This window comes from Nyctibius grandis, chromosome 5 (genome assembly GCF_013368605.1).
Source record: "Nyctibius grandis isolate bNycGra1 chromosome 5, bNycGra1.pri, whole genome shotgun sequence".
NCBI classification, from domain to species: domain Eukaryota; kingdom Metazoa; phylum Chordata; class Aves; order Nyctibiiformes; family Nyctibiidae; genus Nyctibius; species Nyctibius grandis.
In genome coordinates, this window is record NC_090662.1 from 15,150,798 (window position 1) to 15,172,124 (window position 21,327).

The 21,327-nt window shown below is 44.6% G+C and overlaps 1 protein-coding gene across 1 annotated transcript in view; it reads right to left on the reverse strand.

Annotated features, from left to right (window-relative positions):
* The window catches only part of RELN (reelin), a 314,463-nt gene extending 293,512 nt beyond the window's left edge, over positions 1–20,951 (reverse strand). Inside the window, 1 exon segment of the mRNA XM_068402522.1 lies at positions 20,723–20,951. Coding sequence (XP_068258623.1) covers positions 20,723–20,951 — 229 coding nt within the window.
* Between the last annotated feature and the right edge of the window lie 376 nt (positions 20,952–21,327).

Sequence of the window (21,327 nt, forward strand, 5' to 3'; positions counted from 1 at the left end):
AACTACTGGGAGAAAGGAGGTGTTTGTGGGGTTGTTTCCAATTTTTCTTTCCGTTTGTAATGGACAACCCTTTGCTTTAATCAGTAGCTTCTTGACATAACCAATCAAGAACTCACTATCCTACACAGTTATGGCTATCATACATGAAACTATCCAGGCAAACATGGACTATCCTTTAAAATTAATAATAATACTATGATTAGAACCAGATAAAACTCTTTGTTGTTGTTGTTGTTGTTGTTGTTATTCACAAATAAAATTGTACTCTAATTGCTGGGGAAAAAATCACAAATTTATGTTGTGCTTTGCAAATAATTCCCCTCCATCTGGTAAACTAGATGATCTTTAAGGTCCCTTCCAACCCAAACCATTCTATGATTCTATGATTCTATGAATTTCAGCAATAGCTGACACATTTAAAGCAAGATTTTATCAATGCAAATTTGCCATTAAGAATGTAATTATAAATGTAATGAAATGTACATTTATGCCTTAAATATTAAACTGTCTATGTACCATGGACAAATATATATGTACTCATCCAGTAACGATTCATAGCAAAATACTATTAAAAAAAAAAATCTGGAATTTTTATGGTTTAGGTTCTGTGGATTTCTATTCACATTTAAACCTTATTGACTCCAGTTACTCCAGTAAAATCGACAGGGTTACTTGTGTAAATCATTGTTGCAAGGTCAGGCTGGAAATCTGCTAAGAAACGGAAATTTTGCAAAGAATTAAGTTTTGAAGAAGGAATTTGTGATTTTTTTTTAATTTGGAAATTTTGGAGGTTTCTTTAAAAGAAAGCAAGGAGTAGACAAGTAGATACTCTAAGTGTCCAATCTTTTTGGCACCTTTTCCAACATGTCTTCTCATTGAACCAATATAATTCTATTTTCCTACCTGAGTGAACATCTTTCTTGCCTCCCAAGAAGAGGGAGCCCAGGGGAGCCCCGAGCCCCTCAAGCCCAGCTGCCCGCCAGGACGGTGCATGAGCTGGTGCAGCACACGAGCACCTCTTGGCACCATGTGAGACTCCAGCATCAGCTAGAACGGACACAAAGGTATATCAAAGAGCCATTTGCTGACTGCTCGCCCCATTCACTACGAAACAGTTTCTGAGGGCGTTTTTAAACACTTCTACAAAATTGTAATTTGAAATGTATCTCATCTTTGCACTCACTGAGAATAAGTTGATGTGTCAGTTGGAGGCTGGCATCAACCATTTTTGGATGATTGGTTTCAAATCCTCTAATCAGCTTACCGTCCAAATAATTGAGCTGTGTGTTGAGGAAGGCCCTTTGAGGTGCAAGTGAAGACATCCTCCCTCCAGCCCTGGAGCAAAATTAGAGCTGTCGTTTCCAGCCCCCTGCGTTGCCTGCACCTTTCTGCAACAGTCAGCCAGAAGCTGCTTCATTTCATAGAATCATAGAATCATAGAATGGTTTGGGTTGGAAGGGACCTTAAAGATCATCTAGTTCCAATTTGCCCAAGAGGATCCTGACCCCCAACTCCCTACTGCATGTGTAGCTAACAGAATTGCAGGCTGCCTTCATTTTTTTAAGAAATATTGATTTAGTATACATGTAAATTTGAAGCTGAGATTTAGATACCTATTTTTCTTCTATTTTATCGAAAATTATAACCCTCACTAAACTACTCTTACCAGCCACTCTACGAAACACCAGGAGACACACTGTGATCCTCATGGAGGAAATTATATAAATAGCAAGGAAAATATATACATTAGTATGGGCTAGAGTAATGGATGCAGAGCGAGATTTTCTACTTGCACAGGCAGTTCATAATGGGCTTTAAAATAAGGGTGGCATCTTGGGGGGTGATTTCATCCCATGCTGTCCTTGCTTAAAGGGAACAAATTATTGCTTGCCAATAGGGATGATAGAGCTGCCAGCTTCAGCGCTCCCTTTCTGGCCATCCCACCTGCTACAAAGCCCCTTCAGGAGGGTGAAACACCAGTTTGCATCAGAAAAAAATCACTGACAAAGTTTGCCCATTCTCCCTGAGCTCACACCTCCCCTGTCTATACTGCCCAGGCCACCTGCCCCCTCCATCCCTCTTTCACAGCCCTCCCTCGTTTCCAGCAGCTAAAGGAGAAATGTGTTGGGAGCTCTGTTTTCCTCTTCTCTCACAAACTAGCATGCCCTGTTTTTTATATCTTCCCTTTATTATCTTCCTTTTATTATCTGCCCTTATTTCCTAGTTGTCTGTAATTACATATTGGGACATCAAACAGTGAAGCAGGGAATGCTTTTGAAGGCTTTTATAATTAACTTTTCTATTGTGTCCTCTAATACCTCCTCTGGCTTTAGACTTACTTTTTTCTGTTCACAACCTCCTGAACATATGGTGGTAAATATGCAGCATGCTGTGAGCTTCACCTGGAGTCTACTTACAATATATCTGCAATGTAAATAACAGACTTCGTGTCAGTCAATTAATCACACACCAGTGGTTGGCACAGGGCAGGCAGATTGCAGGAAGAGAAACTGTAAAGTGGTGTCTTGATCAGCGTTGGAGTTCAAGTATTAAATATTACCTAAGCCAGACTGCTTCTGTGGTATCACTGCATTTGTCTAAAAACACTCTCTGTTACAATTGCATTAGACGTTGCTTGGTATCATAACGACTCAATTCAAGGCCAAATTCTCCACTCATCAGGACCACTTTGATAACATTTTACCCATTGGAGTCATGATTCCATTTCCACCAGCACAGAATATGACCCAAATGCAAATTTCGTACAAAAATTAAATTAAATTTGAAGTGATCCCAGGATGATGCACAAAAGTTAAATAGTGCCATTCCAGTAAATGTGTTTCTTTTTGGTAAAACTAATTCAAATTACTTTACAGATGTGTTTTATTCTGGTTTTTGCAAGAATGCATATGAGCAAGACAAAGTACTTTGTTTACCTGATTCACTTTATTTAACTCAAGGGATTCATAAGCATATCATTAATTATAGTCACAAACAAATCATTTTGTATTTGAAAAAAAAGACTCTACTTTAGTAGAGCTTTTCTAATTTGAAGATCTCAAAGGATTTTCTGTACTACATTAAAATCCTTGCCTTTCCCTTGGAGGACAAATGAAAATATAGAAAAAAATCACCCAATATTTAAACGCACTTGGATGGAACACAGCACGAAAGGTAAGACCTAAAGGGAAGAATTTTCCTAGCGACAATAAAGCTTACCAAAGGCAAAGAAATATCCTGTTTATGGCTGAGATTTGCCTGTGTCTCACTGTACCTGGCCCCTGACTCATCTCCGCTGGGGCCAGTGCCTGGGAAGGGCTTTGCCCCTGGGCTGGCTTCAGGCAAGAGGATGAACAAGCACCCTCAGCCACCTTCCACCTATCTTACGCCACTGCAGTTGGGCCCTACAGGTCTTCGGAGGCTTTGTGTTATTGCCTTCATCCTATTTCTTCTGAGACTTTATTCCCATGGGGATCACTATGCCCTTTCTTCGCAGCCTCAGGGGCTGCCCTTTACAGGAGCTGAAGAAAAGCTTCAGGGACTAGATCAACCTTTGGCTTAAAAGCCACTGACTTCTGATGGTCACCAGAAGAACTTGTTATGTGTCCAGGACAACAAATTATCTCCCAGGTATGACTAGAAACCTAAAACCCATTGCTGCTCCTAAGGGCTTTGCTGCAAGGGCAGGAGCAGAGGCAGCCCAGTGCTGGGGCACCCCCATCCCCCCAGGGACCCCCGCTGTCCCTCGTTTGTCTCCATCCTGATGGAGGGGGCCTCTCTCCCCATCACTGACAACCTCTGCTCAGTTGGGACAGGGCCACACTGTTCAGCAGCCCCCAGGCCATCCTGAACATGAACCAACCCCCAGGACAGCCAGGCCCTGATGCCCAATACCCCATGGATGGGATCCACAGGAAATGCTGCAGTAGAATAGGTTTTCTTTTCAGTGGGGATATAAAGACTGTTTTCAGTGGGGATCAGTGCCTCACTGCTAAATCCCCCAGTGTCTGTAGGGTACAGCAGAGTCTTACTGAGACGGTTCTGTGCCTGAGGCATGTGCAGGTCCCTCTCTGCGTGAGTTTTCTCCTGGTGTTAATAAACAGCTGAGCTCACCCAACTGTCTTCAGTTTCAGTGCAGGCATTACCCTGGGTCTTTTCCCTCTGCTGGCTACCGATTTCCATCAAGCTTTCAGGTATCTATCATCTTTGAGACCTGTGTCCCTATGTTATCTTTGATTGAAGTTAACTAACACTTTCAAAAGGGAGGAGGACAGACAGCATACTGAGAGTGCCTCAGAAAAGAGCCTGTCCACACAAATTTGCTTCAGGGACAAATACGTTTATTTGCAAGCATAAGCATGCAGAAAAGGCAACCACTCCACAGCAACGCGAAGAACATTTATTTAGTGTATTGGTCTACAACGTCTTTCTATGCCAATGAAAATAGCACCAAAGCAACAGAAGCAATAAATACATGCTGGGACATTTTAATATTACAGACGTTACTATGCAGTGATCCTAATAATGTGAGTAAAGGGAAGTTTAGGTGTCCAAAGAATGGCAGCTCTTGTAGATATGCAAAAGCTAGCAAAGTTCTTTTTTTTTTTTAATATTTTAGAGAACATGGGTTTGAAGAGTTTAAATGGGTAGTGCAAAAAGCATATACAGCCCCAGGAAGGGCCAGGTTGTACATAGAGCTTCTAGCCCCGAAGGAGGGACAGGAAGGGGCGGGCAGCCCTTCCCCCTGGCACCAGCCAGCTCGTTGGGGAAGTAGGGCAGCAAATTCGGAGTATCTTAGCCCAGATCAGACCTGACTGCCCTTTCAGAGCAAGCTCTGTCAGTGCCGGGCAGGCGGACATGCTACCAGCGGGGCTGCCACCCCTCCACATGGTGTCCTGAGAAAACAACGGGGTGGAAAAGCCAGCACTCAACATACCATATCTCCTTGATGTGCCCTCCGAAGTGCAAGCATTTAATTTTGACCTGCACAGCACTTATGGTGCCTGCGTGGTACCTTGCACCACTGGCACGGCCACAGGCTCTTGTGGAGTCAGCCCATGTCCAGCCCACGGTGGAAGCAGGGCTGTGGGTTAGCACCAGCTCTGGCGTTAACTGGATTCAATTAAGGAGCTTTTTCCTCTGGACAGGACTTCACCAGGGAGCAACGCTTGAGTCGGAAACAAAGACAAGCCCCGAGGCACAAGATCTTGTCATATTTGTAGATTAATTTGTAATCACCATGCTTTTACTCTTAAAATATAAAGTAAGACAGTGTTGTGATTAAGGTGCAGAATGTCTAATTTGAGAGGTGCATAAAAGGAAATCAAGGAGTGCTATCTATCAGGAATATAACTAAAAGGATCAAGTCTCCCCCCATCCTCACTATAAATCTTTCACTGAGAAGAACTACTAGGTTATAAAGAACAAGAATTTCAAAAAAAATAAAAGTGAAAAAAAGGAGACATGTTAAACACTACCTAACAAGCTTCATGACATGAGCACAAAAGTCTTAAATTCAATGTCATAGATTCAATACCATCAAAAGATTCAGCTGCTATGTCCTTAGAGACGGTACTATGTAAGTCAAGCACAATATTAAAAGACACTGAAATCTTTAATGTGTTAAATATTTTAAATTAGTAGATGTGATTCAAAGAAATATCACAGAGGCATCATCAACCATTTTTTCCCTTCTGTTACATTTTTTTATAGGTGTGCCAGAGTTTCTGCAATTAAAAGATGGCCCAAACATTTACAGAAAACGGATGAGCCAGAAAACTGCCCTTGTGGACACTGTTGCATTCAATCATTATGCCTACTCACATAAACACACCCAAATATGCCAAGATTAATACCTGCATATGTTTAAATTGCCACTTTGAAAGAGATTAGATTTAAGGGATCCCACCTATTCATAGAGGCAGCAGGCAGTGATTATTCCTTGCAGATATTTTCATGGGGAAAATACCTTTCTCAAAAGTACTGAATGTTGTGATACTGCCATGTATAAAACCCTCTCCTTTTAGTTTCACATTTAGGGCACATAAGCCTTTATTTTCTGTTTAAATGTACTAATCTTCTTAATGGTATAATCAAGCCTCTGATATATAATATTATCAGTTTATATTTAGAAGGAATAACTGTCACGCTAGTGGTGATGGACATATCTCTCCGTTCATCTGACTGAATTACCCTGGATAAATCCCTTTCCCCAATTCATTTCTGCAGAGACAGCAAGCGGCTTTATTTTATTTAAAAGCAAATCATACAGTTGCAAGATATTTATAGTTAATATATAAAAATCCTTCTTTAAGTTTGAGAAACGTTTCTTTCTTCCTCCATTTCTCACAGGGAAGTGTTCCAGTTTGTAGCTTTTTAAATAAGATAGTATTTTGCAGACTACAAATTCAACAAAAGGTATCCCTACAGTGAACAAGTCACAAAAACTTAAATTATGTTTGCATCCTTCCACAGCTTTGCATTTTGGAAAGTAAAAATGAGTCTGAGCCTTCGGGTACACTTAAGTAAATTCACGTTTGAGCATATCACACGGGTCTTTTTTTTTTCTTTAAGCAGAACTGGGAGATCTCCCAGTAATTCATAATTCCTGCCCAATATATTACCAGCTATGCAGCCCATAAAAGGTGCCCCTGCCAACACAAAACCTAAGCCAGATCTAAGCCACAGAAATGTGATCTTCCTGGGAGATATTAAAGGGGGATTTTCAAGACACCAGAGAGCTGGGCTATCTTTTGGCATACGATAGGAATTACATTAGGCCTGCCATGACACAGACAGTAAGCATAATGAATAGCCACTAAATACCCAGGATCCTGAAATCCATATTAAGTTCTCTGCCACCCCACTCACATATATTTCCTTGTTGCGCCTCTTCTGATTCTGAAAAGCACATTAAATGATTAGCCACCCAACAGGTATAACTGTTTATCCCAGCAGCGATCTGATTGCCTGCAACAGAAAACCTCAAGAAGCAATAAACCAGCCAGGTATGTAACAAAGGATACCATGGAATATGCTCTTAAGTGTATAACTAAAGGAAATTTGTTATTATACTTTCATTACACCTGAACATTTCCAAATTGTTCAAGAGGAATAGAGGAAATGTGATGTGTTATTAACATTCATTCCTGGTTTGCCTCAGTGTTAAATACCTATACAAGGCACCCGCAAGTAAAACCCAAAACTGAAAAGGCCATCAAATCCTGGTCTAGCTAATTGCAAAGGCATCAATCTATACCAGAGCACAGTGTTCTTGACGTAAAAAAAAGCACAAAGAAGATGATTCTCCTCTAATTCAAATTCATTACAACCACTCTGAATGCTAAACATAATAACCACATGTTAAGTTCAGCAGAAGAGATGAGAACTGAACTGGCATGCAGCTGGAACATCATCCACATAGTTTGACCGGGGCATTTTTTTTTCTACTGATACATCGGTCTAGCGGTTTTGGGAGAGAGCTACTAGATGGAAGCTGTCGATTTGTCGAAGAACGATTTGTCGTTCTCTGAGCAATGAGTTCAGCTCTTTGAAAAAGGAGAGAAGAGGGGAAGGATCTGATAAGCTGAAAATCTGTCTGCTTCCTCACACATGGTCACCTCTTCTGCCTCACCTTTCTGCACCTGGATGCCAGGGTCAGGCTTGCCAAGATGCAGCACTGCCCAATGAGAGATGGAAACTGCCATCCAGATGTTCTGCTCGAGGAGTAAATTAGTAAAATTTTCAACAAGAGAGTAGAGTTAAAGCTTGTCCTGCTGCCCAAAGCTCTTGCCTTATCACTCATGTTACACGATGCATCAAGGAGCTGGGGGCTTTGCTGGCGCTGATGTTCTTTCATGGGGATCACAGCCCTGCTCAGCCCTGGAGTGTTAAAAGCTGGACTGCTCCAAGGTGTCAGACAGAACATGCAATTTTTGTTTGTCAATGATTTGGCCAGTCTAAAGATTTGAGGTGCTATGCTTACTGGTGTCTGTATGAGTTCTGCGCCTCGTAAAAAATCTACATGGTCTAGAGAAAAAACATCAGTTAGAAAAAAATATGCTCCCTGTTTCTGACTGTTTGCATGTAGAGAGTACTTGGTAACTGCCACAAGTGCAGGCTTTGTAAATCTGGAATGAAAGATTAATAGTTAAGGTGCAAGTCAGTCAGTAGTGTTTCTTAGCATTTACTGATGTGCAATCATAAGAAATATTGTACTGCAATTAATTTTACAATGTGTTTTCTCAAACAGAAAATCTTGCAAATAGCAGGAGAATTGGCTCTCTACTGTAATCTCACTAATTGGGAAAAAGGGGCTTGAGGAGAGTTGGACATTGGGGTTTTGGGCAAGGTCCCAAAAAAAGAGTAGCCAGTGTGTAACACACCAACACCTCTGCTCAAAGACAGTCAAAAAAACAATTTGTACGAAGAAAACAGCCAGATGCCGTTGCATTGGCTTTCCCTCGGTGATGAACGACATGAAAGCTCCCTAACATCTGCTGCCACTTGATGAAACAAAACTTCTGTCTCTTTGAGTGAAAAGGTCCACAGATGCTCACTGGAGTAATCTGGCTGCCTGAGGCTGGGGAGGGACCGGTGCTGCCAGCCCCAACCAAACCCACACTTTTTCATCTCCTCCGGTTGAGGCAAATTTTGCAAACATTACAGCTCCGCTGTAACTCCATAATTTTCACTCTGCATTAAGTATATGTTGAAGGAAAAGCATGGCAATGAAGAACATACAGGATCATTTCCCTGACCAAAATAAAACCTGCATCTCTGAAAGCCAATTTCCACGTCTGCTCTGAACAGTTCATTTCTATTTGAGGTGGACAGCCCTGCAAATATTATTCCTGGAAAAAAGATCATTTTAAAAACATGAAGGCATATTTGTTTAGTTAAATGAATCCAAATTCTATAGATGCCCTACAACAGGTTTTCAAGCTTGGAAGCAGAAATATCCTTTAACTGTAGACATCCAGAAGGAGCCAAGTGACAGATCTCCTCTAAGCCTTTTTTACTGAACACTGTATCAGGGAAAAGATTTCTGATGAAAAAGAGAACTGAACAATGACCAGATGTAAAGAAAAATGTGATCAACGTACACATCAGAAGCCACATAGCAATCGCAGGTATCATTATAGAAAACATGAGTTCGTTACCTTGGAAATGTCAGTATTGCTACCAACTGCGCTTCGGTGCCTTAAAGAGTGAATTATTATTCTGTAATTTATTTTGGGAACAAATGCGAGGAGAGTGGTGAGGGTTACTTGTCTGAATCAGATCTGTTCAGTGGCCGGAAATTAAATGGTCAACTTGTCAGAAGTAGAACTGTTCGATTTTTGGTTCAGTAACCAAAATGAAAAGAAAAAGAAAGAAAAAGAGATCAGCTTGGGCTAACATAAAAGGAGACGTACTGAGGGGTTTAGCACAAAAACATAAATTAAAATATCAGTTAGGTCAATATGAAAATCTGCAATGAACCCAAAAAAATTAGATAAAGAATTTTGTTCAAGCAGAAAAGTCTCATTTCATTTTCTGTATGCAGCTAACTTCTTTTTTGTTTTTTCACAGTCAATTTCACAACTAAGATGCTTTTCCAAAACAACAACCAAAACATTGTTTTGAAAATATCAGTAATATATTGCAAATGCTTCACTTCCCCCCATTTTCCATTAAAACATTAACCAAATTCTACTCAAATATATTAGCACTTTTTATCCTTTGCAAAACCAGATTTTAAACTAATTCACTACAAACATGGCAAATCCAGCTGAATCAATTCTGAAGTCCTGTGTCTCATGCAAGAACTCTGTCGACTTGAAAATCTATCTGATGGGGTATCAGTCATCATCTATAATAATTGGAAAGTATAAAAATATTTGCCAGAGGTTTTTGATCTTCGAACTAACCAGGATGAGGTTCTGAAGGCTACAGTCCTTTTGGGCCAGAGTCAGAAGTGCTCTACAAAAATCTTTAAGGCTGGAGTTTAGCCAGAGATCCCTTCTTTCAAATGTACTAGGAACGTTTTTTCCCAGCACATTCCAGTACTGACTCTTTAATTTTGATGCCTGGTATCCTCACAAACAAGCCTGCTTCGTTAAACCAGGATCTTTGCCTTGGTCAGCTGTGCTGTTTTGTTTCTCTCTGCAGTTCTTGATATCTTGCTTCTTGATAATCATTTCATCCAGTGTCCGGATGAATGTGTCTAATTCTGGAAGGAGGGTTGTTTTTTACTAGCAGCGCATTTCCCTTGTGAGACAGGAACACTGGAAGGTTACTGTGGCCTGGAAACCACAACTTGTTTAGCCAGAAAGAGAAATATTATCTATATTTCTTGTTCTTTCCTATCTATTGTATTGTCCTCAGGAGCAGTGGGAAGAGTGGAAGGCAAATGGCAGAGATCTTGCCAAGCCCCGTGATGTGATGAATGACTTCTCACATCCCAGGGCCTGACACAAAGAGAGGCCATAGAGGGTCATGCTGCTGTTTTCAGATGTTAAAAAGGCTGATTACCTACTCATTGCTTTCATTTCTAGTGCAGGAAGAACTCCTCTCATGCAGGACCTGCACGGGCACACCCAGCTCTGCCATGAAGTGTTCCTCTGCAAGAGCATGGGCAATGTACACAAGAAAACTATTTTCTGTGTCCTTGCTAACTCATTTATGAATACTCTGCCAGACATGTTGAATGCTGTGACCACAAAGTACCTCTCAGCCATAGAGATAATAATATTCCCAGATTTCTCTAAGTCCTTTGGCCAGCGAGTGTTGTGCACACTCTCTTTTCCCTTTCCCTTCCCTCCTCTCCGCTATGACGTGCACAACACGTGGACAGACCATCAACTTTCATGGTCTCCCCGTACGTTCCCAGGGAGCATCCTACATACACTACCTGTGGACAATCAACATGCAAATCCCTTCAAATCCAGGCTGGGGCAGGCCAGGAACTGCCTGCAGATGTGATGCAGCAGGATGAGGAGGGAAAACCAGCATTTGCTCCCAGATGCACGCCTGTGCCTGAAATGGAGCTTGCTTGATGGATTTCCCTGTGTTAACTGGGGCTTTGCTTCTTTGCCAACTTTTGATCATCTTGCTGCATTCTCGAAAATGGCCACTCTGCGTACAGCCACATGATGGCCAGGAGCTGGAGGGGACAGGACAGGGTGCCAGTGTCTGACCACCCATGGCAGCGAGGAATGACGAGCTGGACAGCAGGAGACGCGCTGCAGCAGCCGCAGCTGGAGCTGGGGTTGGCAGGCAGACCCTCTTCTTGTCTTTCAGCTCCTTCAGGTCATACCCATTTATTCACAAAACTACCCGTCAGGCAGACACAGGGAGGAATAAATAACTCTGGATAATCTGAGGCAATCATAGCTTTGCTAAGCACAGTGTAAGAGCTCCTAGCATTTCATCTTGGTCTGGTTTATAACTCGATCCCCTCAGCCCGATGTGTGCGGCCCTGCCTCCTGTGGGAAACCAGCAGCTCCAACCGTGTGTGCGTGGGAGTAGCTGCCATTCAGGGAAACATACACAGATCTTCAGCCCCATCTCTGACGACTAATCTGCTCACCCTTCTGAAGAAGAGCCAGTTCCCCGCCATGCTGTATCTTGCAAAACCATAGAGAGAAACCAGCAACCACCCTGCACTTCTGCATGTCCTAAGGCTTCTGCCTCAGGAGGGGACACGACAATAGGTTTACACACCACATAGCTTCACAAGTATTTCCAACACCTACTGATCCCCTACACCCAAAAGGATGGGCTTATTAATAAGACTTCTCATCCATCAAACCTAAATCAAATTTTACTCTGGGCATCTCAGTCAAATACTCTGAACCATCCCCTGGAGCTACTCCCTCCTGTGAGTATGCAGAGAGGAGGAGAGGAGCAGGGATGAGGCTGGGGGCATGCATGGCCACCATTCATCTGCTGGCACCTGGCCCTTCAGCAAAGAGGTGGAGACAGGCTGTCCCCGAGGTGGGCACACCACCTCCCTCTCGGGGAGAAGGACAAGGCATCTCCTGGGAGGGGGTCTGTGGGGAGCACCGGTCCCACTGTGGAGCTGGGTACACCCCATGGTGTTTGTCACCCCAGGGCATGGGAAACTGGGACAGCACTTGGACATGGCACTGAAGCACTTGCACAGTTCAGACAGAAACCTGCAGCACGCAATTTTATGAAAAAGGTCACTGTAGAAGTCTGAAAGAATAGTTTTTTTAAAACTTAGGGTAGTGTGGGGTAAAGCTTGAACCTGAAGGGAGATGGATTTGTCGCCTGCTCTCACTCAGGGCTCTTGCAGGTTGAACTTCAACAGATACAGACTGGAAAGCGCCATTGATTTCACCCCTCAAGGAGACACTTGTGAAAGTCTCACAACCAATGTTAATATCAAAGTGCCTAGAGAGGAGCAGGGAACAGCCTCTTCTGTTTTGTTCCCAGGATGAAAAAATACAGCAAGAGGGACCTTACAGACTGCGAAAAACAGCCTCCACTTTGCAATAAAAGCCTTTTGGAAAGTGTCTGAACTCCTCACCTGCTCCCCTGCAACTTTCACAGACCACTGGTCTCCAGTCCCCCCAGATACCTCCTGCTTTCCAGGCTGGGATGTTCACGTAAAGGGCACTGCCTACAACAGGTGGCAAGGAAACACTACAAGGTAGCAGTCAGGGTTGTCCTGATTCCCTGGGAAGACCAAGGTTCCCACTGGGGTGGAGGGAGAGAAGCATTGTGGAGATCACTACCAGCATGCAAAAATCACATATACCAACCAGTCTCCCCAAACAGAAAGCCGTGCTGACAGCAGTAGGATGAGGATGAATAGCCAACAACTACATCAAATGGAGTGACACAGGTGATGCTGTGGCTGGTGAGATGAAGCTAAGCTGAACCTAGCTGCCCAGGAAACACTGTGGTGCCCAGGAGGCATCAGCTGCTCCAGATGGTTGCAGAAGCTGCTGGCAGGGATCCTGTGGCCCTGCACCTGGCTGTTGGGTGCCACCTCCAGCCCCAGACAGGACCACTCCAGCTGCAGAAGGAGAGAGTAATGCCTGGTCCTGGAGGATGGAATAAATGGACACTAATGGCCCTCACAAACCCCAGTTCTCCCTCTCCAAGCCAGACATACACCTCTCTGACATTGCCTTATTTAAGCCAGGGGCCTTATTTAAGCCATTGCCTTATTTAAGCCATTAAATAATGGCTTACATAAACCATTGCCTTATTTAAGCTTATTTGGCAGTGTTAGGTTTACAGTTGGACCTGATGATCTTAAGGGTCTTTTCCAACCTAACTGATTCTATGATTCTATAACACATTTTAATTAGTGAGACCTGTATTAAAACACAACAAAGTCTTCAAAAAAAAAACCAAAACCAACGTCCATGACACTGTTCTTCCCCTTAGGAGAAAAGTGAAAAATGTGTTGCCCATGGGCACTGGAGGGGACCTGGGAGAAGGTCCCAAGGGCATGGACCAGGAGGTTCTCTGCCTCCATGACGCCATCAGCATCCTCCATCGTCCGTCGGCACAGCCCAGCCTGCACTGCGTGAACTGCGTGACACACACTATGACTTTCATTTTCCAGGACTGACCTAAGGGGAGGGGGAATGGAGAAGACCTCAGGCTTAACAAGAAAACATCGTCTGACAAACTGGGAAGGTCTTTTCCACATGCAATTTATTCTTGGGCTTTGACAGATGTTGAAAGTTGCACTGTCAGAGTTTATTCTATGTTTATCCCAGAGGCTAGTCACAACTGGGGGGGAAAAAAAGTGGGAATTACACAAATATTCCACACACACATTTGCACTCTGTGCACCTTTCATGCCCGATGAAAAGGCAGGAAATGTTAACACAAAGAAAGGAAGCATGTTAAAAAGACTGAACCTTTCATCAGAGACTATTGAAATTCTCATAACAAGGAGCGGTATGAAAGGTTGCTTATTCTCAGAGGTAAGACAGTGACGTTTCCTTCCCTCTCCAGGCAGCAAACACTCATGACAAATCTAAACCACAGCTGTAGGGCGTGAGATACACAAAGCAAATAAAGGTTCCATCTGAATCCATCTCAGTTGTATCACCACGGTTATTATCAGATTGAAAACCATACTTCAACCAGTCAATATGCAAATACTGTAGCATTTTATTATAATAAAATGCTACAGTATTTCAAAAGCAGCAGCCTTCAAAAATCCAGATCAAGGGAACAATAAGGAAAATGAAAAAATGACACTGGTCTGACAGTCTCACCCTGTTCCACCTAATGAACCAACACAGTTTCGGTGGAATAGTCAACGTGAGAAACGTTGGAGAAACACACTACATGCCACCACGGCATAGTAACCTCATAAATTGTTTACTGATGACCTTAGGTCTTGAAGTACAAGGTTTATACCTTGTTTACATATATCTATTTATATCTAATTACAACTATTAATTATTTGCAAGAAAAATATATTTTTTATTTCTACATAAAAGCTGTTAGCATGAACAGATTCCAGCAATGGAATCCAGATATAAATTATGCACATTCAAAAATATGTCCTTTAAACACAGAAAGAAGAAAATAAATGTGATATCCCCACCAAAACACTACTTTTGCACCCTTTCACCACTTATAGGCTTCTCTTCTTCCCTGACTTCAATTCTGGGTGCTGTGCTATGGGAAAGGTCCGTGCACACATGCCAGCTCTCACACCAAGCTCTGGACTCGGACGGTGAACTCACTGAGGCAGAGATCATTTTTTTAATGTATACAGACGTGCTTGGATAGTCTGCCCTACGCAGACCCATAATACCAACAATACTGTTTCTGTCCTACAGTCAGATGTCACCTGACAAATGTGGGTCACGCCGGCATGCCTTGCTGACTTTGATTTCTGTTATTTGGGGCAATCACGACCCCTTGGCAGGGGGTAGCACCCCCCTGATGGGGGGAGAAAGGATTTAACCAGAGATTACCTCTCTTCTGCAAATTTGCAAGAAAGGCTCATTTAGGCCTTTGTGGACCTTCTACCTCCTTTCATCAGTCCCATGCCTGACCACATCTTCGGCTGAGCCATCTGCTGACCACTTATTTGGCCCACAAGTCAGAGCAATGACAGCTGAACCCATTAAAATTTAACATCCTCCCTAGCACAACATGGTTTGTAAGAGGCTGTCAGCTGTGACCTTGTCTACCTTTTTCTTTTAAGGCTGGCATCCTTCATCAGTTTCTGGTCAAGAGATCTTAAAAGCACAACGTTTTAAAATTTGCAAAGACATAACACAATAACTCTGGGGCCAGACAAGAGCTTCAGAAACACAGACAATCCATTGGCCAACGACAAGATTTAGAAACCCACATTCACTCAAAAACGCACTAAGTAAGGTTCAGATCTGACAAATTCAAACAGACCATCTAAAGAACTGGCCACGGTACTCAGAAATTAGCCTTGCTTTTGCAACATCCCATTTATGCAAGAAAATCCTAAATACAAGAGAGCACAGTCAGGGTACACTCTGGGGGCTTTGGTGGATGAGGACATTTTTAGTAAGTGCTGACCCCAAATGAAATTGTTATGTGCAACAAAACCCTTATGCAGCTGCAGGATATTGCTAAGGACTTCGGAGGAAAGAAGGGACTTGAAGACCAAGGGTCTTCCCCATTATTAATAACTCCCTCTCTGTTGCTACCTGTTGCCAGCCTCATGTTTTTAATTTCAGTGTCCCTTAAGATTCACAGAATAATCCCTGGAGCTAACTGAACTCCCATGAGCAAAAATTTCTACACACCTCTTTAATTTAAAACAAAAAATGATGGAAGTCTCCATTCTTCCAAAGATCAGAGGAGGGTCTAAGTGGATGAGATTAAAGTTTTTGAGGGAATACCCTGCAAAAGACTCGAGAAGCTGGCCTGCTTCTCAGGCTGATGCTGGAAAACATGCACCGAAATCTGCTCTTCTCTTACCAATACACCATCACTAACATCACCTCCTGCATACTCTTTACTTCTACCAGCTCACAAAAAGCTTTCTACTCTTCGGCATAACTGGTGGAGGAAGTATCTGTAACTGAGTTTCTGCAACTCTGTTATAATCCTGTTTATACCTCAAGCAGCATCACTACTTACTCTCCAGTTATTTTCTCTCTTCCCTCCCCCCTGACTTTGAACTCCGACACCTTTTTATTTTTTAATAATCTGAACAATAAGAATTTACAAATGAAAATACCCACCAGATCAAGCGGGTACCAGAAATGTAAGTAATCCTAATGAAAACAGATACTAACTCATGATCTGTATTTCTTAAATAGAGCTGTTAATAACAAAGGTGGAACTGGCCAGACTTTAAACAACTTTTTATCAGTGCTGAAAGGGTGCATAACTACCACTTAAAATAGTTGAAAACTTTTTTTTACAACCTATCAAAGCAATGGTTCCAGACAATATACAGTATATCTAAGAATAGCAACAGTCATTGATGGAAACTGATAACGTTTGGGGACTGAAGGTTAAGCCGTTCTGGAAAAAAAAGAAAAGGAACAATGGAGAGTGAAATAGAAACTCAAGTCTCATTAAAGAAAACTATTTTAAGGGCAGAATTATGAGTTTTTACATCAATCATGGGAAAAGAGTTCAAAGTTGTTCCTAAAAGATCTAAATTTGAAACCTTGGGAAAAAGGCACTGTTCACAGTGACAGCAAAAAAATTTGTAAGGGATCAGAAAAAATACGGTGTAAAGGTAATCTGTTTGTATTTTTTAAACACTACAAACCTGACTGGTTTTAGGTTTCTGTGATTAAGGGCAGAGAAGACTCAGAGTTCAGTCAAGTTTATACTTTTTTCTTTACACATTTCCAAAGTACTTATCTGCCCATAAATGATGGTGCGTGCTCTCAGCACTGAAGGCGAGTTGACATGGATAATCAAAACTGACCACAGATTGGAAATAAACCCAAAAGTACTTGCATAAAACTTTTCAATATATACTGTTGTTTTTTTCCCCTGAAGAAATTACATTCTGTTCTGCAGTTTATAGTGGAAAGCCCAGGAGAAAAACAAAACAGGATCATTGCTACCTAACAGCAAAGCTACGAGCAAGCCAAGCGGGCCCCGATGCAGCTCTCCAAACACGCGACCACCGCTCGGCTGGAAGGAAGCTGCGCAGGTGCCTACATGAAACAACTGCACACTTTGTCAGTTTGCATTTGAGCAAGTGCTTAAGTGCTTTGCCAGCTCAAGGACTTAATTAAATTTGAAATAAGCTAATTCAAGGAATAAATGTCTGCCAAAGGTAATAAAATTGTTTACCGATTTATCAAGTCAGTCCTATATATAAAAGAGCATATTTACACGCAGCGTAGGTCTGGTCCTATTCAATCAGTGAATGCATTTTTAAATATTTACTGATTGCAGGAATAGGGCCAAATCTGGAGTATTTTTAAGGGTTAGGAGAGAAGTGCTAAATCCCAAAGTATCTAATTTAACTATGCAAAGTAGGGAATATTATTGCCTCCATTTTGCTTATGAAATTCAGAGGCACAGGGAAATAAAGTGCTGGGTTCTGTGTGTCAGAGAAGCCACTTGCAGAAGCTTCCGTGCTTGCCTGGTTCTCAGGCAAGTGTCTTCTGCCCCAGACACTGTTCCTCTCCCGAGGTGCGGGACAGCGCAAAGGACAGCTGGGCAAACCCAGAGTCACAGCTCCGCTGGCTGCAGGGTAAACAAATTAACAGAAAGTTGTTGGCTGATTTTTTTTAATCAGAATTTTTCTCATCCAGCCCTTGGCATATGGTTTCATCCAATTCACTCCTCTTTGAACTCGATGCTCTTGGATGCTGCTGTCACCTGTCCCTGTTGAACGAAGGGGCAGTAAGTGGAAAGTGGGGTCTCGCTGGAACTTGCAAAGAGTCGGAGCAGTGTATTTTAATATGCTTTCTGAGCTGGTGAATTTGCATTGGACGTATGCAAATCTCTGTACTGCATCTCAAAGCTCCACCTCTGCGTCCCCACAAGACCGCCTTTAAAGTTTGATTTTTAAATGTTAAATGCTCAACCAGCACAGACTGGTGTTTTTCAGTAATATTAAACTATAAAAATGCCCAGATTGCTTCTAATTATTTCTTCAGATTGTACACTTTGGGTTCTTTCTTGCTCTATATTTAACATTGATAATTGTTATATTTAAAAGTATTCAAATGAGATATTTCAAAATATCTAACTGAATAAGCGTGCTTAGCTCAAGGACATGTCTGCTGCGCTGTGCATAGCAAACGGGCAGTGCTTCTTGCCTTGTTTTGGCACAGGTAAATGTTTAATAAATGCACAAAATTGAAAAAAAATTACCATTGCAAGTTAGAAATAAGATATGAGGCTGGCTTACACCGGGGCGTATCTACATCTTGTACTATGTAAACAAACTAGTTTTCAAGTTCAGTCTGTGGACTTTCTTCTGTGTTCATAAAAATTAGTAAGGTACTTTGAATGACTCCAATTTATTTACTCTTTCTTAATATAGCGGCTTTAAAAGATACCCGAAAGGCATTGGTTGCAGCCCCCGGGGCAGCGATGTCCCTGGGGGCAGAGCAGCGCCAGCCCTTCCTGCTTTCACACGGAAAAGCGCAACCACGGCGCAAATTTCAGACGGGCAACGGGACTAACAGAACCACCGGGGGAGGTGCGGCTGCCAGCAGCTTACCGACGCGCCCCGGCGAGCCCGAGCAAGGGCTGCCCGCGGGGAGAAGTGCAGGGTGGGCGCGCAGAGCGCAGCGGCAGCGCGGGGGCGCGCAGGGCAGGGGCAGCGGCGCGCAGCCGAGGCTCAGGGGCTCCGCAAAATCTCCGGGCGCCCGAGTAGGATAAAAAAAAGCGAGGCACAGAGGTATATTCAAAGCCGCCGCCTTTTGCTCTGTCAGATGCCAAACAGCGACGGGAAATCCACCCCTGGCTACCTGAAAGGTCTGGCGCGCAGCTGGGGCGTTTCTCTCTGCAGGCTGGTATTTTAAAATTCAAAAATCATTTTTAGAGGGAGAGAGGTAGAAGGGCATCCCCGGCGAAACACACAAATCCCTGCTCCTCACCCTGCAGGGCTGAGGCAGCCGGGCAGCCCTGCCCGCTCCCCTGCCCGCAGCCAACCCCGCTCTCCAGACCAGCAATGGGGCTTAAACACCGGCTGCAGGCTGGAAAACAGGGCGGCAGCGAGGAACGGGGGCGATTCTGTTATTTGCGTGTCTGAAGCATATTTTTAAAAATCCAGCATTTAAAATTGTGCAATATGGAAATTCCAGCTTCTTTTTTCCTCCACGCATTTGTGGTTCAGCAGGTTGGATGCAATTTAACTGATCTGAGTGTGTATTATGGGCTGGAAGACATGGGACTCTAAGGAAAAAATTCATCTAGTGAAATCATATGATTTACATAAGTGGTTTGTTAAAAAGGACACCAATATTTTGAAAACAAAAGTTTTGCATGAGTTTGATAAAATTATATTGTTAAAGGTTATACATAAGACAAAAACTTCAAGACCCCTTAGATCTTGTGAAAATGAGTATTTGATGTGTTTGTTTTTTCTGTCTTTACAATTAAAAATTCAATCAGAATATTCACATGACTCAAAGATTCTGTGATTTGCCTAAAACTTAAATTCTGAGCTGGAATATATCAAAGTCTGAAGTTTAACTCCATCTTTCGCCAGGGACCATTATGCAGTATCTGTTTCTGAGCAAAGCGTTTAAAATAAATATTTATTTTTAATTTTCTTGACTTTTAAATGTTTACTGCAGAATTAGTTGTTATTATGCAGCACTGCAAAACCTCAAGCAGATACAAAGAGAGAAGAAGGATTAGTGGATATACCTTTAAGAGGTCTTCCACGGTTACGAATTGAAAAAATGTTTCACCCATTGAAGTTTTCTATACAGAGGAATGGTGATGAGGCTGTAGGACACCACAGTTGCTGGTTTACAGGGGCACTCTGCGGCCGAAAGCAGCTTCCCACAGCAGCGTACCCGCCTGGGAGGCCGCGGCCAGCCCTGGGCTGTGCCCCTCACCCGGTCCATCACCAAAGTAAAGACCCGACCTGCGTGAACAACTTTGCCTGCTCTATTGAATTCTCCTCAGCCCGGGCGTTTACAAAAAGCAAGTGGTTTATTATTTCTGGGCACGACTTTCCATTTTCAAAGCCACCTGTGAGCGCCTGACCCACCGCTCTCGCCCGTGGCTCCTGCACTCCTTCCGCGGGGAGCGACAGGCCGAGGCTGCTCTGGGCTCCGCGGTCCTTGCGGGGACACGTTTCGGTGACCCGCGGGTGGCACCGCACGGCCATCGAGGACAGGGTGATGCGCTCGGGGCCGGCCGGGTCCGACAGCCACTTAAGTGGGAAAGGGACAGACTTCCAGCAACTCAGGAGGTTCTGGATCCCAGCAGAGGGGACCGGGAATTTCCTCTGTCCCTCGCTGCGCCTCGCAGGAGCCGCGCCGGGGCAGGGCGAAGCGGCGCTGCGGCGGGGCCGGTGGTCCCTGCGCGCGGGCGGGGAGGCGGCCGGGACAGGTGAAGCCGGTCCCGCACGGCCGGGGAGCCCCGAGGAGCCCCTCGCCGGGGCTGACCCGGCACACAGCCGCGCGATTCCCCGTCCAGGGTTCCCGCACGCCCCGCTCCCCTGCGGGGCCGAGGTGCCGCTCCGCTTTGCGGGACCCCCCGGGGCCGCCCGCCCGCCCTCCCTCCGCCGAGCACGGCGGGCGCCTCCACCTACCGTGGTACTCCTGGCCGGGCACGTAGGCGGCGGGGCTGCCCGCGATGTGGAGGGCGATGAGCACCTCGCCCTGCTCGCCGTCTCCCTCCAGCTCGCCGTGGTGGGTGCAGAGGAAGAAGAAGGGCGAGAAGCGGGCGCGGGGGGCCGCCGCCCGGCCCGCCGCCAACAGGGCACCCAGGGCGGCCAGCAGGCAGGGCCAGCCCCCGGGGACGCCCCGCCGCCGCTCCATGCTGCTGCCGGCGGCGCCGCTGGGGCATCCAGGGCACGGCGGGGCCGCCGCGCCGCTCCGCTCCGGGTGGGACGGGGCGGGCCGGGCTGGGACGGGGCGGGCGCTGCCCCCCGCCGCGGCCCGCGGGAGTTCGTGGGGAGGCAGGCGCGGAGCGGAGCGCGGCGCGGGCAGGGGCGGCCCCTCCGCGCCCGCCGAAAGCTTGCGCCGTACCCGCTTGCCGCTGCCGGGGTGCGGGGCACGGAGCTGGCAGTGCGAGGGCTGGGAATAATTTATTTCCCCGGGTGTCGGAGTGGGAGGGAGGGAAAGGTCCCTCCCCTCCTCCTCCTCCTCCGCCTCCGCCGCCGCCCGCTCCTCCCGCTCCTCGCTCTGCGCGCCG